Source organism: Trachypithecus francoisi, unplaced genomic scaffold, assembly GCF_009764315.1.
Source record: "Trachypithecus francoisi isolate TF-2019V2 unplaced genomic scaffold, Tfra_2.0 Lachesis_group10, whole genome shotgun sequence".
NCBI lineage: Eukaryota > Metazoa > Chordata > Mammalia > Primates > Cercopithecidae > Trachypithecus > Trachypithecus francoisi.
Window position 1 is genome coordinate 3,095,352 of NW_022681455.1, and position 24,661 is coordinate 3,120,012.

The window sequence follows — 24,661 nt, forward strand, 5'->3', positions numbered from 1 at the left end:
CTCGCAGCCGTCTGTTGCCTCTCTGCCCTCCTAGCCTGCATGTCTGCATGGAATCATCCCGTTCTGGGGAGCTAAAAAAGAAAAAGGAGACTTCCCGAAGCGGAGGGGAACCAGGACTCTTCAAGATTGTCAAGGTCACGAGAAACAAGAAAGACGGAGCAGCTGTCAGACCAGGAGAGTAGGGAGAGGGGAGAGTGAGATGCAGTCCTGGGCGGCATCCCGGGGCGGGAGGAGGCTTCATGGAAAGCACGATGATGGGAGGCACTAGATAAAGGCTGGGGTTTGGTGAATAGCAGTGTTCCAATGTCACTTTCTTAGTTTTGACAATAGTATCATGACAATATCAGACATTCGCAATCAGGGAAGCCGAGTGAGGGGTATACGGAGATTCTGCACTATCTCAGCAGCTTTCCTGTACATCTAAAATGATCCCCGAATAATATATTTATAAAATAAGAAAAGCGGTGGAGATGGGGAGGCCTCTGTCTACCGAGGAAGGCTTCATTGCTGGGAGTTGCCTCTGGAGGAACCCTCGTGCTCCCTCGGGGGCTGTGTCTCCAGGACCCCGGCCCTGTGCTTCCGAGGGCCACTCTGAACCCTAGATGGCTCAAGTTCAACCTTCCTCTTCCAGCACCTTCCGGCCATCCAGCGGCAGGAGGGTCACAAAGCTCCTTCGTTATGGTTTAAAGAAAAAATGTGTTGCTAAATACTAGGGATTTAGGAACTTTTTATTCAAACATTGTTTTTGAACTCAGTGTCAACAGCCAGGGCACAGAAGGCAGAAGGAGAAACCTTTCCCTTGTCTGAGGGATATCATGTCTGCTGAGTTTCCAGAACTTTCTTCTTTCCCATACTTAGGTGTAAAGACTGAGGTCTGTATGCAAGCCCACAGGGCCGGCATTTCAGCTGCTGGTCCACGGACCCTCTCAGCTCCCAAGGTCTCCTGACCATTTTTTTCCTTAGCAAAAATGGGCTACTTTGACTACGGGCACAGTTTCTCTATGGTTAAAAAAACTAATTTTGTAACGAGCTTGAAAAGATCATGGTTAACAGAAAACCTTGGATCTGATGATCTGAGTATCTTTGCTATTATAGATCTCATCAGAAACCAGCTCTAACAGCTACGTTTTATCGCCATGGGAGCCTTCCGAGAAGAAAATTTAAATGTCCGTTAGCAAGTCCATATAAGTTTAAAGTTTAAAAAATATATACCCCAAACTGAACTCCTGATATGTTCTTGTTTATGAAGTATGATGTTAAAGAAGCAATAACAATTGCATTATGACCTGAGCTTTTTAAATAAAATTAAACCTAGAACCCAGTCTAAAAAATTGACTGTAGTCTGCAGAGGTAACTGAATTCTTCTAAGTGGAATTAGATTGACCTTTCCAGGGCTATTGATATGTTGTCAGGAAGCACACGAAGTGCTTCCTCCCGTGCCTGGCAGAGTCACTGTCCAGTGACTTTTTGCTTATCTTACTACCAGTGACTCATATCACCAGCCTGTCAACAACAACATGAAGCTTCTACAGCATTGTCTGTTCTTCTGGGCCCCAAATCCACAAGCTCTATGTTATGGACACTTCAGATGGCTCTAACACCCTCAATGGTAGCTGAATCCAAGAGGCCTTTTTGTCTGTCCAGATATCAGATGGACATCTAGGGACTTCTCTGAACTCCTCACACATGGAAATGAATGGGCAACAGGGAGCCCGGCCAGGTTGTGGGGCACTGGCATCCAGGATTTGCTGATGTGAGCACCCGGCTCCCGTGCGCTCTTCGAGACAGAGGAGGAGGAGGACACATGGGCCTGCTCAACTTAGAGCCATCAGAAAATTTTCCAACCAAAACTGATGTTGAGCCTACTGAATTTTGATGAGCCAGGTATGTCCAACTCCACCCTGCAGCCCCAGTGGCTCCGCATTTTCACGGATCCTCGTGTAGTCGGGGCTGAGGTCTGGGTGCTGTGAGGGGCCTGATGAGCCCGGGCAGGAACCCAGCTTCTGCACTTCTGGCTGGCTCCTTGGAAAAGCTACGCTGTCCTTGCCCTGAGCCCAGCTGCTCATCTGTGAAGTAGGATGAAGCACTGCCTGGCTGGCTGGGAGAACTTGGTGCGGACTCCAGGAGCACTCGGGGAGCACGTGTCCTCCTGCCTCAGGCTCAGTGAACCCAACATCTCCCACCTCCTCTTCACCAACAGAGGAAGGGAAAGGAGGCCCTGACGACCCTGCTGACTCGCTGGGAGGAGGACACGGCCTCTCCACATTTGGCCATCTGCTGTGAGAGGTAAATCAGGCCTCCTAGGAGAGCAGAGGAGGCAGTGGTCCCTTGCCCAAGACGAGGCTTGGGAGGAGCAGGGAAAACACGTAGAGGAGAACTGGAATTGGCTTGCGTGGGGGTGTGAGATAAACCGGCTTTGTTGTCATCCTAGTGGATGATGCTAGTGCGTTAGGGGTGAAATTGGAAAACCATGAGTTATAGAGACAGAAAGCAAGAAAAGAAAAAGGAGGAGAACAACGAGCAGGAGGAGGAGAAAAAGAGAAAAGGAAGGGGAAGAAGGGATGCTGCCATCTCTGCCACAAGAGTCATTAAAAAAGCACACTAAACGCTCCAAGGAGGCAGCTCTGAGCCCCACACCCGTGTTGGGAAGTAGAAAAAGCAGCCGCTGCCTCTTCTACGCAGCCCTTCTCCCCTCCGGGACGGATTGAGATGGCGCCACTCGGCCGCTTGAATAAATGTGCTTTGAAAACAAGTGGAAGATAAGCGTCCATAGGAATCTGATCACGAAGTCACCTCAGACAGCACAGTCTTCAACGTCTAGCCAAGCCTTCAGCAACCGACCTGGCAACCGCCGACCTCTGTCATCTCTGTCCTCGTCTGCCCAGACACAGGCTCCACCTAACCCGAGTCCTCTGAGTGAGCCGTGGCGGTCGTCTGCAGAGCGAGGGCCCTGTGCAGCCTGCCTGGGGTCAGATCTTGCTTTCATCACTTACAGGTGGTGTGACTTGGGCAAGGTACCTAGTGTGGAACGTGGAGGTGGCCTGACACATCCACTCTCTTGTCATCTCAGGATCTGAACAGATTGTTAAGGCCTAGTGAGGCAGGTCAGGACAAAACCCAAGTTCTGTCATTGCTAAGGGTAGTGGGGAGCCCCACACGGGGCTAAGATGGGGACGCTCGGATCACACAGACTCAGCCGTGCATCCTGGCAATGCTGGGCAGGTTGGCTTCTCGGGGATAAGGCATGAGGCTGCCCGGAGAGGACTGATGCTGAGGACGGAGGATGCCTGTACCCTGCACGTGGCTCCCCACAAGGAGAGAAGATAGGAGGCACTCAGAGGGATGGTGGAGTTACTGTCCCCAGTGCTCAGCCTCTTTGGACCCATTCTGTTCCTGTAAAGCAGGAGAATGGCTCCTTTCCCTTGTGAAGCTCAGCTGCAGATGACATGCACATGAAGCGCTTCTTCCATGCCTGGCAGTCACTGTCCAGTGACTTTTTGCTCATCTTACTACCAGCTGAGCATTCTACGTCCCAACATCTGAAGCCTGAAATGCTCTAAAATTGAGAATCTTTTGAGCACCCACATGATTCTGAAAGGAAATGCTCACTGGAGCATTTAGACTTGGGAGTTTTGAATTTGGAAAGCTCAACCAGTAAGTATAATACAAATATCCCCAAATCCTAAAACATCCACTCCCCGAAACACTTCTGGTCCCAAGCATTCTGGATAAGGGAAGCTCAGCCTGCAGAACTGAAGGCACAGTCTTGTGTGTGGCACTCATCCTGGGTCTCGCTTCTGCACTAGGCTGCTGGCCGCACGGCCACATTGGGAACCAGCGGGCCTTTTACTCCTGCTAGAAATGCTGGAAACCTCAGGAATTATGACACAGGAGTGCTGTCAGCACTTGGGCACATTATGTGATACGAAGGTTGCAGGACTGACATTGAGAGATTGATGCTCAGGAACACACCCACATATCTAAAGTAACTTAGCTGCACGGGACACTGAGAACATCAGACTTGCTAGAAGATAAACCAAGGACAGCTTTAAAATAGACAAGGAAACGAGAAATTTGGGAACATCAGGTTTTCCCCTGGCATAAATTCAAGGTTAGGATGTACTGACGGGGCAGCGAGCAGCCCCGCTGGACCCCTACATATATCGCCAGCCAGGCCCGAGACGCTCACCTACCCAGAGGTGATGCAACCACAGTCCTAACCTTTCCTTACTACAGGAGCCCTGGGTTCGTTTAGCCCATAAATATTCATGGCACGCCTGCTACGCGTCAGGCCTTCGGCTGGGCTGCTGCTGGGGGTACAGAAGTGGCTGGCTCTACAGACAGAGGCCCTGCCTTGCCTGGCCTTGCCGCTCTGCAGGGGTGACAGGCATTAATAAGGAACCCTGCAATTACTCGTCATAGCTGGGATGAGGGGAAGCGGGGAGAAGTGCTGAAGCTGTAACGGTGAATAACCGGAGGGCTGACTTGGTCTCTGAGGAGCTGGCCAAGAGTGGGAGCTGAGAGGACAGGGAGTGTGCACGGGGAGGGCCCTGTGGAGAGGAAGATGGTGGTGTGTCCTGGGAGCCAAATGAAGGCCAGGGTGTGAGGCGGCTGGAGGCAGAGATCAGAGAGGGCCTCTACAGTGACCTGGAGGACCTGAGGTCTACCCGAAACGCACTGGGAGGCACTGGAGAGGCTTGAAGCCGGTGGTGATGTGATCAGATCATGTGTGACGTGGTGGCAGGGAGGATGGAACAAAGCTGGGAGCCCAGCCAGCCGGCCAGGGCACGAGAGGGTGACAGACACGAGGCTCGCAGCAGGTGTTGGCTGTGGGATTAGATGAGGTGATGGGAGGAAGATTCCATGCAGAAAACCGAGTCTGGGTGGAGGAAGCTGGAAGTGGGAGACGTAGCAGCTGAAGGACACGCTGCCTTCCCCCAGCACTCAGCAGCCCTGCCATCGTGCTGCCATCAACACACCTGACAGCCGGGGGCGGCAGAGAGCGGAGGCCGCCGTGAAGGGCTGCGGGGCAGAGTGACGGCCTGAGGGCCGCTGCCCATGGAGGCGAAGCCTCCCTCCTCTTTGTTAAGTCACATGTCACCAACTACCTCTCACCCAGCCTCCTGCCTGGGACTCTGCAACGGGAATAAGGACCAGCAAAACTCATGAGCAAAGAAATACATGTTTAAAAAGGATCTAATACCACTTTCCAAATATAGGAGGGAAATGAATCAGTGTAATTAGGATTGGGAAAACAAGCTATTCGCAGACAATATTTTAACGTGAAAAAAGCGGAGTGTGATGGCTTCATTAGGGAAATGCCACAAACAAATTGTACTGTAAGCCTAAGAGCATTAGCCTGCTAACGAGTGAGGTCTGGGGACATCTGGGAAAGCCATCTGGACCGTCCAAAACGAGCAAGCACGGCCCCGCTGGAGAAACCCCGACTGAGTACTCGCTGCTCAGAGCAGGGAAGTTCGTGTCTACCCGGAGCTCTCCCTCGTGTTACAGCAGCATGGCAAAGCCACCCCTGCTGGACTTTGCAGGTCAAATCCTCGCTCAGCTTTTCAGCAGCTTTGTGACCTCTGGAAGCTACTCAGCCTCTCTGTGCTCTCGCTTCCTCATCGGCAAATGGGGCTAATTATAGTGCCTTTCTCATAGGCTGTCACGGAGCAATAACACACGCGAAGCGCTTGGGACTAAATATTAAATATGAGTTAATATTTGCAAATCACTTAGAAAAGTAGCTGACATGTAAGTGCCATGTGAGTGTCATCTTGTTTCTCATCACTGTCCCTGGATTAAAAAGGGACCACAGATGCACCAACACTCAGCACCCTTCATGTCAACCAGACCTGGCAAACATCCTTCTTTGGTCCAGCGAAGCAAAAGCTTCAGGTGTCCCTGGGTAGGCCCCGCCCCGCCCCGCCCCGCCCAGCACGTGGTCCAGCCTGGGTGTGCTGACTCTCAGGTCACTGCACAAGTTGAGGCAGAGGATGACATCCTGGCTGAGCTACGGTAGCACCAAGGAGCTTCTCGTGCCCTAGCGTCCCCGATCTTCTGGACTGGGAGTCTAACGAGAGGCCTGTCCAGGCACCAAGGGCTTCTCTGATTTGGGGTTCCTGTGGATCCCTTCCCGCCATAAATGGATACCTGCAGGGCTCATTCTCCCACCTCACTCAGGTCCCTGTACCTGCGCCCTGAGAGCGAAGCTTCCGCAGCCACTCTGACTGTGGTCCCTCCCTGCTACCCTCTATCCCTCCACCCTGCTGTTTCACTCCTCCTGACGTATGCACACGTAACTCCCTGTCTGCGTGCCCCACCTGCCTGCAAGCTCCGTGAGAGCAAGGCGTTGCCTGTCTTCTCTGCTCTAGAACAGTGCCTGAAACACAGCAGGCATTTAGTAAACACCTGTTGATTCAATGAATGAATCATCATCACAAGCATTTCTGGCATGGGGGAAAATGAGCACATTCTCTCTTGGACAATGGCCTGGAGGTTATTTTCCCAGGGAATTTTATAACAACTGTCTATCCCAGCTCTTCAGTGAGGGCAGTGAGTCAGAGCGTGGAGCCCACCAGTGACCTTCACACGGAGATCTGTATACCACTTGTGTCAGAATCTCTTCTAGTGCTTATTAGAAATGCAAGTTCTCAGGGCTTATCCCAAATCAAATAGGTCAGAATCTCTGGGTTCCAGGGAGAGGCCCAGGAATCTGGATTTTAACAACCTCCTGGTGAAACGTGGATCCTCAGGTTGAGAACCCCCACCTAGCTGTGGTAACGCTCCTGACACACAGGAATTCTATGGATCTGAACGACTATCCAAAAACATTTCACCTTTCCTGTCTTCAGCTGCCCAACAAATAGGTCATGGCCAGGTAAAGACAATGGTGGCTCTTTGAAGGTCATGCTTAGGAAAGGTGAGGTCATGGGCCATCTACACCCTGAGCCAACGCTCTGGCAGTGTTTAGACCTGGCAGGCTACGGGCCAGACAGTCAGATATTCCCTTGAACAGTGTATATTGGGCTCACAGCTCGCTTCTGGATTTAGGCAGGAGAGGAGGAGATCCAGAGCGTGCTGGACTTGATCATGAAAGAAACAACACCTAGAAAGTGGAGAGAATGTCAAGGCTGCTACATTGCCCTTGTGCAGGCCAAAAGGTCAGAGGAGAATTGCACAGCTGGTTAAAACAGTTGTTTGTGCAACAAAACCAGCCCAGGTGTCAGGGACCTGCCCCGTGGTGCCTCTCTGAGCTCCTGCCCTGGGCAGCCCGCGGTGTGCTCACCTGGCATCACACCCTTGATGTCGCCCTCAGGGTTCATGCGATTCTTCTGTGTGAAGTGGAGGATCAGCCTCTTTGCAGACTCAAACTGCTGGGTGGCCATCAGCCACCGGAGGGACTCGGGGAATATCCTTTAAAGACATAAAGGAGATCGGTGAATGTCTTCCGATTCTGCACGGCACCGGGAAGCGTGGCTTAGGTGTGGCCTGGGAGCTTCCCAGGCAGGTGGCGGTCGGTCTCCAGCTGGGCATCAGCCTCATTGGGGGAGATGAAACCCTGGGCACTAAAACATTCCCAATTTTCTTTCCCAAAGTGTAAAAATCGAGACCTTAACAAAAATTAAAAAGCACATGTTCTCACCCACATACAGAAGCTTAAAAAAAGGTGATCTCCTAGAAGTAAAAAGTAGAACAGAGGATACTAGAGACTGGGAAAGGTCAGGGGAAATGGGATAGGGAGAGGTTGGTTGAAGGATACAAAATTATAGCGAGGTAGGAGGGACAAGTTCTAATGTTCTATGCCACTGTAGGATGACCATAGTTACTAATAATAGACAGTTTCACATAGCTAGAAGGAGGATGTTCAATGTTCCCAACACGAAAAAGTGATATTTGCGATGATGGGCATGATAATTACCCCGATCTGATCATTTTACATTCTACGCATTGCACCATCACTGTGTACCCCATAAATATGTGCAATTACTATGTGTCAATTACAAAAATAAAAAATAATTCAAACAATGTAACAGAGTAGCAGATATGAACAACATTCGTACCAGTTGTGTCAAGAAATCAGTGTATACCTTTCAAAGTAACGCACGGAGAAACAACTCACGGAAGGCTGCTGCTTTTGTTGTATTTTGTCACAATAAATAGTAATAGGATGATTTTACATTTAAAAAATTACTTCCAAATATGACCAACCTGCAGTTATTTTCAGTTGTGGAACATGAAGGCTCAGTCTCCCAGGGTTTTCCTTCAGAGCTATTCACATGTTACTGCTAACTGCATGTCACTTTGCCCTCAGATGATGCCACAATACAGTGGTTTTCAAGTTTTACCAAAGCAACAGAATCTGTTTTTTTTTAAAGACGGAATCTTGTGAGGCGCCCCAATACAAGAAAGCCAGCATTTTATTATCAATTAATTTTATAAATTTACATTTATGACAATATTTACGAGCTGCTCAGAGAACACCGTGACTGCACAGAGCAGGAGCTGGCATACTATCTCTGCAAAAGTCATCAATATTTTAGACTTCAAGGGTGAAATGGTCTCTCCTCATCTTGGCCTTGTGGCCTGAGAGTGGATGTATGGTAGTGGGTGTGGCTATGGGCTAATAATACTTTATTGCAAAACAGGCAGCTGACCCTTGACTGTTTGGGAGAGACAAAAAGTAGAAATCAAAGCTCAAGATGACAGTCCTAGCTTCTTGTAGCCCTCAGTGTTCTAGTTATCACTTCACTTTATTTTAGTTAAAATTGTGTCAGGAAAGTCACGATGGATGCTGGTAAGAAGTTATTGTGGCTGGGTGCGGTGGCTCAAGCCTGTAATCCCAGCACTTTGGGAGGCTGAGACGGGTGGGTCACGAGGTCAGAAGATCGAGACCATCCTGGCTAACACGGTGAAACCCCGTCTCTACTAAAAAATACAAAAAAACTAGCCAGGTGAGGTGGCGAGCGCCGGTAGTCCCAGCTACTCGGGAGGCTGAGGCAGGAGAATGGCATAAACCCGGGAGGCGGAGCTTGCAGTGAGCTGAGATCCGGCCACTGCACTCCAGCCTGGGAGACAGAGGAGCGAGACTCCTTTTCAAAAAAAAAAAAAAAAGTTACTGTAACTACCGAACATCTGCTTTGCAAACTCAAACTCAGGATAGTTTTTTTTTTTTGAGATGAAGTCTTGCTGCACGCCAGGCTGGAGTGCAGTGGTGTGATCTCAGCTCACTGCAACCTCCCCCTGCTGGGTTCAAGCGATTCTCCTGCCTCAGCCTCCCTAGTAGCTGGGATTACAGGCGCGCACCACCATGCCTGGCTAATTTTTGTATTTTTAGTACAGATGGGGTTTCACCATGTTGGTCAGGCTGGTCTCAAACTCCTGACCTCGTGATCCACCTGCCTCTGCCTCCTAAAATGCTGGGATTACAGGCGTGAGCCACCGTGCCCGGCCTCAGGAGAGTTTTAAAATGAATCTAACAGCTAGAAAAAGTATTAATGGTGTTTCCCTCACCCCGGCCCAAATTCATATATTGGAAACTAAACCCCAATGTGATAGTATTAAGAGACAGAGCCTTTATTAGGGCCTTTAGGGGTCATGAGAACGGGAGGCTGAAGAGGAGTGCCTTGCCCCTTCCCTCATGTGAGGACATATAGAAGGGCTCCATCTACGAGCCACACACGCTTGCCAGACACAGAATCTGCTGGTGCCTTCATCCTGGACATCTCAGCCTTCAGAACTGCGGGCAATACATTTCTGTTGTTTATAAATCATCCAGGCTAAGGTATTTTGTTGAAGCAGCAGGAACAGACTGTGAGAAGTAGAAAATTTTTATGCCAAAGTCACATCATTACTGATATCTAATAACTACTGCTTCCTCCTTACCTATTTGAAAAAAGTCCAAATTTCTATCTGCTTGTGACTGCGTTTTACATGATGAGGTGGTTCCCCCTGAATTCGATGGTACCTTTGGGATGGTCTGATCTGAATGATAACTCATTTGGGAGCTTCCTGAAGAGCTAAAAGCTGTCCTGCTGAGCAGGTGCATGGAAGGCAGGAGGGCCGTGTGGAATGGGCAGGCCTCCAGTCATCTCACAAGGAAGTCCCAAATGCATTTGCAGGCACTGATTTTTTTTTTTAAATACTCACAGTTAATGTTTGTTTTACTGGCCTCTAGCTACAAAAATTAATTTTGAATAACATAATACAAGCAAATAGAAACCTCAGATACTTGACATTAATATGATATAGTATTCACATTTTGCTGTAATTTAAAAATCAGATCTTTTCTTTATAATAAAATAACCTAACACAAATGTCAACTCCCCGTAGTTTAAGTTCTGATCTACGGTATTTCCATCTTTCTGGTGCATTTGGGTTTCGTATCTTTTCTAATTTCTCAGGATAGACACAGAGGTCATTATTAGTAATTTTTCTCATCAGTGTATTGAAGGCTTCAAAATTCGTCTAAGTATTATCATTTGCAATACATTTGTGATTTGATTCTAAATATTTTGTGATTTCTATGAGAATTTTTGCTTATCTAAGAAACAATATATGAATATATATAAATATGGTAATATGACAGCACAAGCGATTTTGCAGGCAGTCTCTGCAGTCTTGAAATATGGCATACAACGTGGACATTTGTGTCCTTTCAAAATAGTTAAAATTTATATCAAATGCTTGTGGAACTCCATGGCAGGAGATGGATTTTGAAAATCGAGACCATAAATGAAGAACAAGGCCCAGATGACACAATGGAGGAGGAGCTGTAGCCCCACCTTCCAACCCCTAGGGCCAGGACCCCCAAGGGCCACTGCCCAGGACTGAGGGCACAGGTGGTGTGAACGAGCAGGACAGAGCTTCCACAAGAGGACATAACTTTTTCATTGCCCCCAGCAATCTCAAGTCCTGTTCCTTGATTTATCCTCAGGTGTTACCCACCGAGAGGGGAGAACAGTGGAGATGTGCTCACTACACACAGTTTTGAAGCCAGGATAGGAGGTGACAGTTCAGGGAGGATCCAAAATGCAGCATATTTGAGTATGGACATTTGAGTGGTGCCATTTTGCCTTCAAGATAAAGCCCTTGTAAAATGAGTTGGAAGAATTCCTTCTGTTTCATTTTTTTGGGGAATAGTTTGAAAAGAGTTGGTATTAAAATTTTAAAGTTTCAGTAGAATTCAGCAGTGAAGCCGTCTGGTCCTGGACTTTTCTTTTTTGGAAGACTTTTATGACTGATTCAATCTCATTACTTGTTATTTATCTGTTCAGTCTTTCTATTTCTTCTTGGCTCAATCACGGAGGTTGTATGTGTCAGGAATTTATCCATTTCCTTTAGGTTTTTGAATTTATTGGCATATAGGTATTCATAGTAGTCTCTGATGATTCTTTGTATTTCCGTGGTATCTGTTGTGATGTCTTTTTTGTTTCTGATGTTATTTATTTGGGTCTTCTCTGTCTTTTTCTTAATCTACCTAGCAGTTTATGAGTTTTTAAAATCTTTTCAAGAAAACCAACTTTTTATTTCATTGATCTTCTCTTTGGTTTTGTTAGTCTCAATTTCATGTATGACTGCTCTGGTCTTCATTATTTCTTTCCCTCTACTACTTTTGAGTTTGGCTTGTTCTTGCTTTTCTAGTACCTTGAAATACATTATTGGGTTGTTTATGTGAAATCTCTCTAGTTTTTTGATGTAGGCATTTGTTGCCATAAACCTGCCTGTTAATACTGCTTTTGCTGTGTCCCACAGGTTTTAATATATTGTGTTTCTATTTTCATTTGCATCAAGAAATTTTTTAGTTTCCTTCTTAATTTCTTCCTTTGCCCATCGGTTGTTCATGAGTATGTTGTTCAGTTTCCATGTATTTTTACAGTTTTGCATGTTCCTCTTGTTATCTGATTTCTAGTTTTAGTCCATTATGGTCATATAGGATACTTGGCATGATTTTGATTTTTAAAAAGTTTTTGAGACTTGTTTTGTGTTCTACCATACAGCTGATCCTGGAGAAACTAAAACCTTCTTCACAGCAAAGGAAACAATCAACAGACTGAAAACACAACCTACAGAATGAGAGAAAAATCTTTGCAAACTATTCATCTGACAGGGGATTAACATCTGGAACATATGACGAACTCAAACACCTCAACAGCAAAAAAAGAAACAACCTGATTTAAAAAATGGACAATAATCTGAATAGACATTTCTCAAAAGAAGACACAAATGGCCAACAAACATATATTAAAAAAAAGGTCAACATCACTAATCATCAGGGGAATGCAAATCAAAACCACAATGAGGTATCAACTCACCCCAGTTAGGATGGCTATTATCAAAAAGACAAAAAAAAAAAAAAAAAAAAAAATGCTGGCAATGATGTGGAGAAAGGGAACTCTCATATGATGTTGGTGGGAATGTAAACTAGTACAGCCACTATGGAGAACAGTACAGAGGTTCCTCGAAAAACTACAAACAACCACCTCATGATTCAGGAATCCCACTACAGGCATTTATCCAAAGGAAAGGAAATCAGTCAAAGAGATATCTGCACCCTGAGTTTATTGCAGCATTATTTGCAGTAGCTAAGATATGGAATCAACCTAGGTGTCTAACACAGATGACTGGAAAAAGAAAATGTGGTATATATACACAATGGAATACTATTCAGCTGTAAAAAAAAGAATGAAATCCTGTCATTTGCGGCATCATGGATGGAACTGAAAGACATTATGTTAAGTGAAATAAGCCAGATACAGAAAATTAAACGCTACATGTTCTCACTCAGGTGGAAGCTCAAAAAAGATGATCCCATGGAAGTGAAAAGTAGAACAGAGTATCCTAGGAAGGGTAGGGGGAAGAGGAATAGGGAGAGATTGATTAAAGGATACAAAATTACAAGAGATAGGAGGAATATGTTCTAGTGTTCTGTACTACCGTAGAATGACTATAGTTTTTTTTTTTTTTTTTTTTTTTGAGACAGAGTCTTGCTCTGTCGCCCAGGCTGGAGTGCAGTGGCCGGATCTCAGCTCACTGCAAGCTCCGCCTCCCGGGTTTATGCCATTCTCCTGCCTCAGCCTCCCAAGTAGCTGGGACTACAGGCGCCCGCCACCTCGCCCGGCTAGTTTTTGTATTTTTTTTAGTAGAGACGGGGTTTCACCGTGTTAGCCAGGATGGTCTCGATCTCCTGACCTCGTGATCCGCCCGTCTCGGCCTCCCAAAGTGCTGGGATTACAGGCGTGAGCCACCGCGCCCGGCCAGAATGACTATAGTTAATAACATATCATATAGTTTTAAATATCGAATGTTCCCAACACAAAGAAATGATAAACGTTTGAGAGAATGGACATGCTGCATGCTGTGATGTGACCACTATATATTTAACGTAGTGCAACATCACTATGTATCCCGTAAATATGTACAATTCTGATGTGTCAACTGAACAGATGCCGTTACAGAGATAAAGCCCTGCATTACGCAGACCAGGCAGACACTGACGCTACTGGAATCCCATCATTCCAGGCATTGAATCCCAGAGAGGATTCAATTCTGCTTGTTCCCCTTTCTTATCTGGGCCCACACAGCCCTTGCCCTTCAGGAGAAAAGTCTCTCCTTGTCCCAGACTTCAAAGCCACAGGCGCAGACCAGAGCCTGAGGCAGCAGGGCATGTGTGCAGCCCAGCGGTGCAAGGGCAGACAGGCCTCTGAGACTCTGCCTGCTCCTCAGTGACCACTCCCTTGTCTTTGTCATCCTCCAATTGGGTCTAAAGACAACACACTTTGGATACCTAAAAACTGACAACAACAAATAAATGTCTTTATGAGAAGTGATGATGAGCAAGTCCCCTTTCTAGAGAGTCTCTGAGAATTGCAAAGCTCCTAGAAAAGATTTCAAGGATATTACTGTTTACAAAGGCGTGGTATGACCTTAGGATTTCAGAAGTGGGTATGGGTCTCTTTGGGAGCCCAAGCTTTCAATGGGTCTCCAAATTGTTTCTATTCTTATACGTACTGAGCATTGTCACTACAAACCCATTTCAGATGGATTTGTAGTGACGAATCCATTGAGCATGTTGGATGGAAGCCTGCATGCTATGGGTTATAGTGGGGGCCAGTCCTAGGCAGTTGGTCCAGGGGCTAGTCAGGGGAGGCTCTGGAGACACCGGGCTCTGCTTAGGCCATCTTGGAAGAAGAGCAGCTGCAGGGCAGGCCCTGCATCCCCTCGTACTGCTGGAGGTGTGTGGGACAGGACCAAGAGGAAAGGCCCCGGGGGTGTGGGATGGTGTGTGTGTTGTGTTCAGAGAGCTGCAAGCTGATACCCCCGAATGCTGGGAATGAGATGAGAAGACACAAGGAGGAGAGGGACGCAGGGCCCAGGTAGTGGAAGCTCCTAAGTGTTATGGGCTTTGAAGAGCAGCAGCCACGGGACTGGAGTGGACTGAAGTAAAAGACACAGCACTCCCCAGGAGATTGGGGCACGAGGCAAGGGACAGGCTCCCCTTAGCTACACGACTGTCTCCACTGAGGGAGGCAGCACTGCTCACCACCTTCCCCATGACGTGATTTACGACTAACAGGCACTGTTCCACCAGTTTCCCCTGTGTCTGATGCTTGCAAGTCCATTATATAATGGCACTATAATTACCCCCATTTTACAGATGGCAAAATTCAGGCCAAGAGAGTTCAAGTACATTGCCCAGGATTACACAGCTATTCAATGGCAGAGCTGGGATGTGAACCCAGGCAGTCTGATGAGATAGCCCACACCCTTAACCTCTGTGGACAAAGCACAGCAGCAAACCTGTATTGCCTGGATGGCACTCCAGTGACTGAAGTTGGGAAGTACCGGTCCAGAGACGCGTCCTCAGGCATTCTGGAATGCCACAAGCCCAAAGGGTATGTGTAGGGAATACTTAAGTTTTATGATGCACTCCATGAATTTAAATTTGCTGCAAAATCATTAAGAATTCATTGGCCTGTCAGCCTCTGAGCAAGCCCAGAGATGGTTGTTTTAGTTTGGAATAATGTGCAGCATGGCCATATTATGGGAACTTAATGAAATCTCTGCTGACAAGTACATAATGCAGTAACGCCATGCAAACTAAAAAGCCAGCCAAAGGCTCAGGACTTGGGAGGAATAGAACTGAGCCTCAGAGAAATCGATCACCTTCAACAAAAAATCAGGAAGCACGGTGGGTAGCTGGAGCCACATCTGCCTGGTGCATCCTCACGTGGAGATGGCCAAAAAGCGGCCTTGAGGATGACTTCTGCAACCATAAAACACAAGCAGGCATGAAAACCACAGCAGCTTCCCTGGGAGAAAGCCTTGAAATTGGCTCTCAGAGTGGCTGTGACCAGGATGCCAGTGCAAGAGGAGAGGAGGAAGCTGGAGGAGTCCCACTATCTTAAGTCTGTTTGTGTTTCTATAAAGGAACACTGGAGACTCTGGCGGCTGTGTAATTTAGAAAGAAAAGAGGTTTATTTGGCTCACAGTTCTGCAGGCTATACAGGAAGCATGGCGCCAACATCTGCTCTGCTTCTGGTGAGGCCTCAGGAAGCTTCTACTCATGGTGGAGGGCAAAGGGAGCTGGCATGTCACGGGGTGAGAAAGGGGGCAAGAGAGGGGGGAGGTGACAGGCTCTTTCAAACAACCACCCCTTGAATGGCCTAATAGAGAGAGCTCACTCACTACCGTGGGGAGGGCACCAAGCCCAAGGGATCCACCCCCATGACCCAGTACCTCCCACCAGGCCCCACCTCCAACACTGGGGGTCAGATTTCAACATGGGATTTGGGAGGGACTCACGAACAAACTGTATCACCCAGGTAAGGGAAAAAGACTTTCGTTCATGCAGCAAAGGGCTTGCTTGAAACCGCAGGTGGGGAACAGGAAGTTTCTGAAGCTGTAAGTATTTAATTCTTTACTCTGTGGTGGTACTATCACTATCCCCATTTTATCGATGGGAAAATTCAGGCAAAGAATGTTCAAATACATTGCCCAGGATTACACAGCAATTCAATGGCAGAGCTGGGATTTAAACCCAGACAGCCTGACTGGAGAGACCGTCAGGCTGGGGAGACCTAGAGGAGCCCAGTCTTCACACCTAACAAGTGATGGCTCTAAGCTGGCTGGCTCGCGGATCCCCTTGGCTTCTGCGGGAACGACGTGGGCAGAACTAAAAGTCTCCACTCACCCTCCAAGCCCTAACCCCCATGTGGGGAGTGAGAAGCAGAGAAGAACAGAGTGGAGAGTATTTTTCTCTTTGCTTCTGAAGAGCCGTTCAGGACAAGGATGCTGTCTAGAGCAGAATGTTCAAGCTGAGGTCACCCAGGACCAGGAAGGAGCAGGCAGAGGCGCTGCTGGGTTGTGTGTGTGTGCGGTCCCCCAGGGTAGAGAGAGGCAGACAGCTGCTTCCCCACTAAGCAGGCGTCAGCACCCCAAGGCGGTGTAGATACAGCAATGGAGGGGCACAAGGATTCCTTCTCTAGGGTAAGTAGGACGCTTGCAAACTTGGAGGATCTCACAGCAAATGTTCGCTGACGGGCCATGAACCTGCTAAGCAGACAGCATACAGCAGCGCTATGCCATGCACAGGTGGCACTTGGTTACTGATAAGCTGAGGGTAGGCACAAAACCCGCGTTCTCAGCGGCATGTCCAGGCAGGTGTCCTCACTGGCTCCAGGTCTCAGTCATCTCGACACTCTGACCTCCCGCATTCCAGCAGAACTCAGGGACGGTGGAGGGGCTCTTTCCTCCTGATGACACATCTAGTGGAGCTCTTGTCTAAAGGTCAATGACAGATTGGACCCCAGCCTTTTCCAGAAACCCTTCAGGACGGTTAGAAGGTCCATAATCTTCATTAATGATTCTGGAATCCCCAAGGCATTCTGGCCATAATACCTGAACTGGCCTGAACTCAATGCAGGCAGAACACAACTGGGATACCAGTGCCTTTAGCCTTCACTTGTCCCTCCTCACGGAGCCCTGCAGATGTTCCACTGCAGGATAGTCATATGCTGGATGACAGTCATATGCTGGATGCCCTGCTGGCGTCCAACGTGGACGTATCTCGGATCAGCGAGAGCTGTGCAGGAACCACACCACGGTGCGTGCTGAGCACACCTGCTGAGACAGCCCCCTTCGCCACACTGTCCACAGCAGCTGGAAGCAGTGACCGTCTGTGAGTTACAGTGGAGGATGCCAGGGTTGAGTCTGGCTGTGGAATTAATTAAGCAAATCACAGATAAACCCATTCTCTACTTAAAAACTAAAATATTACAGATTCCATCAATGGATGAATGGATAACAAAATGTGGTCCACCTGTGCAATGGAGTATGATTTGGCCTTAAATAGAAGGGATCTGACACCTGCTATGGCCTGGGTGAACCTGGAGGACACCGTGCTCTGTGCAATAAGCCAGTTGCACAGGGAGGAACACCTTGACGTCCCACTCACATGAGGCACCGGAGGAGTCAAATTCATGGAAAGTAGAGTAGAGGCTGCCAGGACCTGGGATAGGGGAAGGGGGAGCTAGTGGTTAATGGGCAACCAGTTTCTGTTTGGGAACGGGAAAAAGTTCTAGAAATGGATGGTGGAGATGGTTGCACAACATTGTGAATGTGGTCACTGAGTTGTGGATGTGGTCACTGAGTTGTACACTTAAAAATGGTTTCAGTGGAAAAATTTATGTTATGTGTATTTTACCACAATTAAAGAAAATATTAGAAGATGAGCCCCCCCCCACACCACTCACCCCAATCCCAGTGCCCCTGCACTCACCTCCCATCCTCCAGGGCTAAGCCCTCCCTGGCTGGGCACATGTCCTTCCCAATCGTATTCAGGGCACCGACACGTGCCTGCATCTCCAGGTACCTCCTCCGCTATGACACACTGCCCCCACATCTTAGTGAAAAATGCCGGTCTCACTCCAAACATTCCCTTCCTTTTAGATTGGCACACATTTGCCCACCTGGTGCTCAGAGACAGTTCCCCAGGTGTGCACAGTGGCTCGTCTCCTGAGGTCTTGAATAAAAGCACATTAATTCCTACTTGTGAGGAGAAGGCGCTAACGCAAGGCCGATCGAACCTCACAAAAACGTGAACCATGCCACTTTCCAAAATGTACTTGGGACATAAAACCTAACATAAACCACAGCATAGGCTGGGCACGGTGGCTCACACCTATAATCCCAGTACTTTGGGAGGCCAAAGGTGGCAGATCATGAGGTCAGGAGTTCGAGATCAGCCTGATCAACATGGTGAAACCCTGTCTCTACTAAAAATACAAAAATTAGCCAAGCGTGGTGGCGCGGGCCTGTAATTCCAGCTACTCAGGAGGCTGAGGCAGGAGAATTGCTTGAACCTGGGAGGCGGAGATTGCAGTGAGCCGAGATTATGCCACTGCACTCCAGCCTGGGCGATAGAGCGAGACTCTGTCTCAAAAAACAAACAAACAAACAAACAAACAACCCCCCCCAAAAAAACGCAAAAAACCAAAACCAAACCAAAACAAACAAAAAACCCCCCCAAAACCAAAAAACAAACAAAACAAAAAACAAAACAAAAACCACAGTGTGGATCGGCAGGTCCCTTATCCCATGGCTTCAATTACTCTAAAAAGAGCCAAGGGTTGGGCACTTTGGGAGGCCAAGGCGGGCGGATCACTTGAGGCCAGGAGTTCAAGACCAGCCTGTCCAACATGGCAAAACCCTCTCTCTACTAAAAATACAAACATTAGCCAGGCATGGTGGCGGCCGCCTATAATCCCAGCTACTCAGGAGGATGACAGGAGAATCACTTAAACCCGGGAGGCAGAGGTTGCAGTGGACCAAGGTTGTGCCACTGCTCTCCAGCCTGGGCAACAGAGTGAGACCCTGTCTCAAAATGAAAATAAAAACAAACATGAAAAGAGCCAAGAATCCGAAATTAGGTAAAAGGGGTCTCTGATTGAATGCAGCGGTAACTCAGTCCACTCGCTGAAAACACAGACTTGCTTCACAGAGACGCGCCCAGGGTCTTCACTCAGACAACTGAATCCTAGCTGAGAAAGCCCCAGGCCACTAGCGCTGGGCAGAGGCCTCAGAGCAGGGTGGCACCTGACCATAATAAGGACTGCGGGCTGACAAGCAGGTGGCAGGAGGCAGCGGGCCAGCTGCACACACAGATGCTTCTGAAGGATTACACCAGTCACACATTAGTACCTGCTGCCACAGAGATGGCTCTCCAATCGCTCAGCAGGGACAGGCAACGTTACAAAACGGAACTACAGTCAGAAGGGGGTCTCTGGGTTGCATTTAACCCAGCCCCTCACTGCATGGCAGGGGACCCAGGCCTGGCCATGCTAATGCCCTACCTGGGGCTTCATGAATGGCAGAGGCAGGCCTGGAACCTGGGGCTTAAGGCCCCTAGGCCAGTGGAATTTTCCTACGTCACACCATGATTGCGGTATTGCTTCTACAGCAGGAAAAATGTATTCTACAAACAGTCCCACCCAAATTAGCTATGCGGAAATGCTGGTTCTTAGAGATTTATATGGAAAATGTATTTATGTGGAACTTTTCCCCAACGGCATCATGTACACGATGTTACTGTATCAAATTTCTCCATGTTTTCTTTTTTTTTTTTTTTGAGACAGAGTCTCGCTCTGTTGCCCAGGCTGGAGTGCAGTGGCCAGATCTCAGCTCACTGCAAGCTCCGCCTCCCGGGTTTACACCATTCTCCTGCCTCAGCCTCCTGAGTAGCTGGGACTACAGGCGCCCACCACCTCGCCTGGCTAATTTTTTGTATTTTTTTAGTAGAGACGGGGTTTCACCGTGTTCGCCAGGATGGTCTCGATTTCCTGACCTCGTGATCCGCCCGTCTCGGCCTCCCAAAGTGCTGGGATTACAGGCTTGAGCCACCGCGCCAGGCCTCTCCATGTTTTCTTAATACCACCACATCGGCACTCCCCAAAGCTGAGTGTCAGCACGCAGTTCAAGTGGCAGCGCCCTGTCTCTCCTCTGGCACCCGATGCACCACAGGGTAATTGATGATTTAACAGCGGCGTGTTGCTTGTGGCCCATGTCTGTCCTCTTTTCTGGAGTGGAGATGTGGCTGAGTCTCAAGCCCATCTGATTTACATTTCATGGATCTGTTTTACATCTTAGTCCCTGTAACCTGAGTAATTGCTCAGTAGAATCTGTAATTAAAACTCAATACTGTGAAACCCTGTAGGTTGATCATTTTTCCTTGACATCTAAAAATAAAATAAATTATTCCTCTATCCAGTTGGAGACTCTGACATAGACAAGTATACTATGTTGGCTGCCTTCTTGCCAGTTCACTTAACACCCGCTCTGATGAAATGCCAGCTTGGCAATTATATGAGACGCACGTCTACCCTCTTTAACGTGCTGTACTAGCACATTTACTCACAAAGAAAATACAGGAAGGAAATAAGATGAACTGCCCATGCTTATTAAATTAATTTTACCCCAAGTCATTCATTTGTTTTTCGAAATATTTAATTGTAGGGCGATACCTGTGCAGACAGGCGTGCCTTCCTGTCTGTGGTTCCACAGGACGCCATTCATGGGCTAAACATGCACCGAGCACCATCCACCTGCTGTGGACGGGCTGGCCTGGAGCTGAAACACACCCAGTGTCTGGGCCCCAAGGAGCTCACTGTTTAGTTCAGGAAAAATGTGTAAGTTAATCAATGCCTGATAAAGGAGGAACTTCTATCAAATAGGCTTTCCCATCACAGAGTGGGGGACACAGAGCAGGGACGGGGGGAGGGAGAAGAATTTCAAAAGGCATCGTGGAGATAAGGTTTCCCTGAATGCGATGTGAGAAGGGCTGTAGGCTGCAGCGAGGGTGCTTCTGATCTAAAGGGGTGATTCTAGCCGCTGATGCTTTGGGGTGGTGCCAAGTATCAGAGTATTAGGAGATTCTGAAGAGGTTCTAAAAAAAATAATAAATTAAAGGCTGAAGTTGAATTAAGTACCAGTTTGGGGAGTATCTTTAGCTTCTTTTGCAAAAAATATAAGCTTCAAAACTTTTGCAAAAAATATAAGCTTGGATTCTGTACATCATCTTCCACTTGGATTTTGTCAACGTTAGTTCTGTTTGGTATTAAAACAATAAGGTGGCTTTCATTAAACTTCAGAATTTAGAGAGAAGGGATGAGTATCATGAAATCGAATAAAGACTGGCTCTGAGGATAGTTAGACCCAAGGTTTTCCTAAGGCAAATGAATTGCTTGAAAATCTCTTGGGAGAAAAAGTGCATTCATAATTTAAATGACTATGCTGCTAACTCATCTGTTACAAAAGCTCACAACCTGTATCTCTTTTGTCTTTCGGAGTGATATACACTGAGGCTCCAAAATTCTGCTCTAGAAAAATTCTGGTGGAAATCTCTTGGGAGCCCCGGGTTTGTGTGCCAATTTTGTAGCCCTGGGCAAGTCACCTTATTTCTTCAGGCCTCAGTTTCCCCACACCTGTAGACCGGGGTGTGGAACAGCACCAAGGTCTTGCCTGACTTCAACACTCTCCATCTAGATTAAGGGCTAACGCTCACTGTCGCCTCCTTCCGGAAGGTGAAGAAGATGCTGCTCGTGACAACCCACTGAATAAATGCGCTGATGCTGCTTCAGGTTTTTGCCAGACCCAATGAAGTCAGCGCCTAAAACACCTTTGGAGTTGGATTTTTCATGATTAACCAACTCTGAATGGATAACAATTGGCATACATTTAAAACATCCCTCAGTTCATATTAGAGGCAGATGAATACCTGGAGTCCAGTTACAGATTTATCTACAATCTACGACCTTCCATGTAGCTGGGTTAACGTTCTCCCTCTGTCTGCACCTTTCACTTGTTTATCCATAGAAGCAATTATCAGGCTACAGAAAATAAAAGGCACACAGAGCCTTCAAAATGGAATGTGGTAGGGGGATTAATTTGGCATTTTTGCAAATGATTTTTAAAAGGTCTGATGCTGTACAACAACGGGAGGAGGTAAGTGGGCTTCTGCTCCTAAGCAGAATTTTATCGACACCTCTATGTTAGCGGCCTCACCTCCCAATGAAGCAAGTCACAACACCTTAGCCAGTTCTGATGGCTGAGTGAGGCTGTCCGGATGGCACTCAGGACTGCCACTCTTTAGTACTGGCCGTGTGGTCTGCCAGAGTCCCCAGGGTCAAGCAGATGGGCAGCTGGGTCCCCTTGCCCTCATTCCAGCCACCATGTGGACGTTTGCTAGACACCAGCATGGCAACACCCTAGCAACTGACCCTGGACACCTGTCACCAGAGGCCCACCCACTTGGTCTCTGTCAGTTGCCAACAGCCCAGCCCCACCACCCCACAAAGTGCGCGCATGTGCATCTCAAACCGGCCTGGAACAACCCCTGCTTCCGGGTGGGAGCAGGGTGGTGAGATGTACTCTTGGGGCACATCTTAGCATGGGGGACAGGAAGGACGAAGGCTGGCACTGGGGATAGTCACACTGGCCTCCACAGCAGAAGGTCAGTGCTCACTTCCCCCTCTGCAGGAGTCTCTCCGCTTCTACTCGCAGGCATTTGTGTTGACGCAGGGGTTCCTACTGTCTTACACAATCTCTGTGGAGTGTTGCCTGAGGGCTCCCTAACATTCCATGCCATCAGCAAATCCCAAAATACCCACTTACAGAAAGCATTTCAATCTCACTTTTAATTGCTCCATTTTTATGATTGAAATATGGGTTACCATTTTATTTCCACATCTGCCTTTTGTCAGTATTAACCAATCTTTCTCCCATTTAGATAGTTTGTAGGCAAAAAAGATTTGACCAAGAAATTTTTTTTTTAACGTTTCCTATCGATCTCTCAAATTGATTAGTGGATAACTTGCAAAAATAATTATTGCCTATTGATTCAAGCTCCCGGAGACTGCGTGGTTTTCATGACTCACCGCTTCCATTTTCCTTTGAGGAAAGCATTTTCCTGTGTGCTTAACTGTTGCTGTAACTGAATTCAGTTTCCCTCCTCTCACGCAGGGAACCCACAGCACTTATTTTATCTGTAAGAGACTCTCTTTGTTTAAAGCAGAATTTTGCCCCCCTTTTGAAATAAAACTGTTTTTAGTAGAAGTTGTTGTGTCTGTCAAGTGTGTTTGGGCAAGAAAAAGAGGCTGATACCTGCTGGATTATGTATGTATAAAAATTCTTGGCTGGGTGTGGTGGCTCACGCCTGCAATCCCAGCATTTTGGGAGGCCAAGGTGGGCAGATCACCTGAGGCTGGGAGTTCGAGACCAGCCTGACAAACATGGAGAAACCCTGTCTCTGCTGAAAAAACCCCATCTCCACAAAATTAGCTGGGCATGGTGGTGCATACCGGTAATCCCAGCTATGGGGGAGGCTGAGGCAGGAGAATTGCTTGAACCCAGGAGGCGGAGGGTGCGTGAGCCGAGATTGTGCCATTGCACTCCAGCCTGGGCAACAAGAGCAGAATTCTGTCTCAAAAAAAATTCTTAAATGGTCTTTTAAAAGTCATTTCAATGATAACAAGAAGCAAAACTAATTGATCAGCTTAACCCATTTTTATTGAGCCCCTTTTAGGGCAGGTACTGACACCCCAATAATTTTAAGAAATGTTTTTGTCAGTGTTAAACAATGTACTTAAATAAAAAAGAGGGCCCTGAGGATTCCTCCCAGGACAGAAGTGTAGCTCTGCCAAGTAAATGCTGCTCTCAGCAGCCCCGGGCCCTCCGCTTGCCCGGCGTTCCGGGTCCCCGGGCCACAGCACCCCGGCTCGGCATGTGTGACTGGGCTGAGCAGCAGGTGGTGGTCCCTGTGGCTCTGGAGTCCACCTGCTGGAATTCAGACCCCAGCCCCACTTACTAGCCATGGGGCCTCAGCAACACCGTATCTCTCTGTGCCTCAGTTTCCTCATCCGCACTGGAGGCCGTCCTGGTCTCTACCTCAGAGGGTCTTCAGGAAGATTTAAGGAGTTAAGTTATGTAAAGTGCTTAGCAGAGTCTAGGAAACAAACCTAAAGAGATATTAAAAATCAGTATTATTCTGACCAAAATATTTTTAATGATATATAAAAGAGCCAAAAAATTAGGATTATTTACATATTGGAATTGTGTGTGTGTTTTTAAAAATGAGGCATTTATTTAACCTGAGGTAATTTAATGTTTTATAATAGCTTTCTTCATGAAATTAAAAAAAATTAAAACTCCTTGTAGCATGTCCATTTTTTTTCCTAAGGGTTTCTGCATGGCCAGCCTCTGCAGTGCCTTCTCCCAGCCAGTGTCCTTTACCGCAGCACACTCTCACGTCCTCTGCGCTAGGGTTTACCTCTTCATTTGGGGAGTCAGTTCTGTTCCTTACTCTCCAATGTTATGCAGTGCAGCGTGATCCTTCTCTAATTTCCTCATTATTTCCCATACTGCTCATTATCTTCTTATTGCTTTCCCAGATGCTTTTGATGATCACGCTGATTGCCAGCAGCTCTTTCCTTTAATTCACCAGCTTCACACATTCGGCCCTTTGCGTTTCTATCTCCACACATTTCATGCAAAACACACACATTAGGTGGGCTCGAGGTGAGAATATTTTTCTACGAGGTGTGCACCTGATTAGAAGTCTTGGGGAAAGAGCAAGAAAACTGCACACACTCGCTTCCCGCAGGGTTGG

The 24,661-nt window shown here is 47.6% G+C and overlaps 1 protein-coding gene across 1 annotated transcript in view; it reads right to left on the bottom strand.

Annotated features, from left to right (window-relative positions):
- Positions 1 to 24,661, bottom strand: part of SLC22A23 (solute carrier family 22 member 23) — a 190,703-nt gene that overhangs the window by 21,063 nt on the left and 144,979 nt on the right. The window contains 1 exon segment of the mRNA XM_033216068.1: positions 7,289 to 7,416. Coding sequence (XP_033071959.1) covers positions 7,289 to 7,416 — 128 coding nt within the window.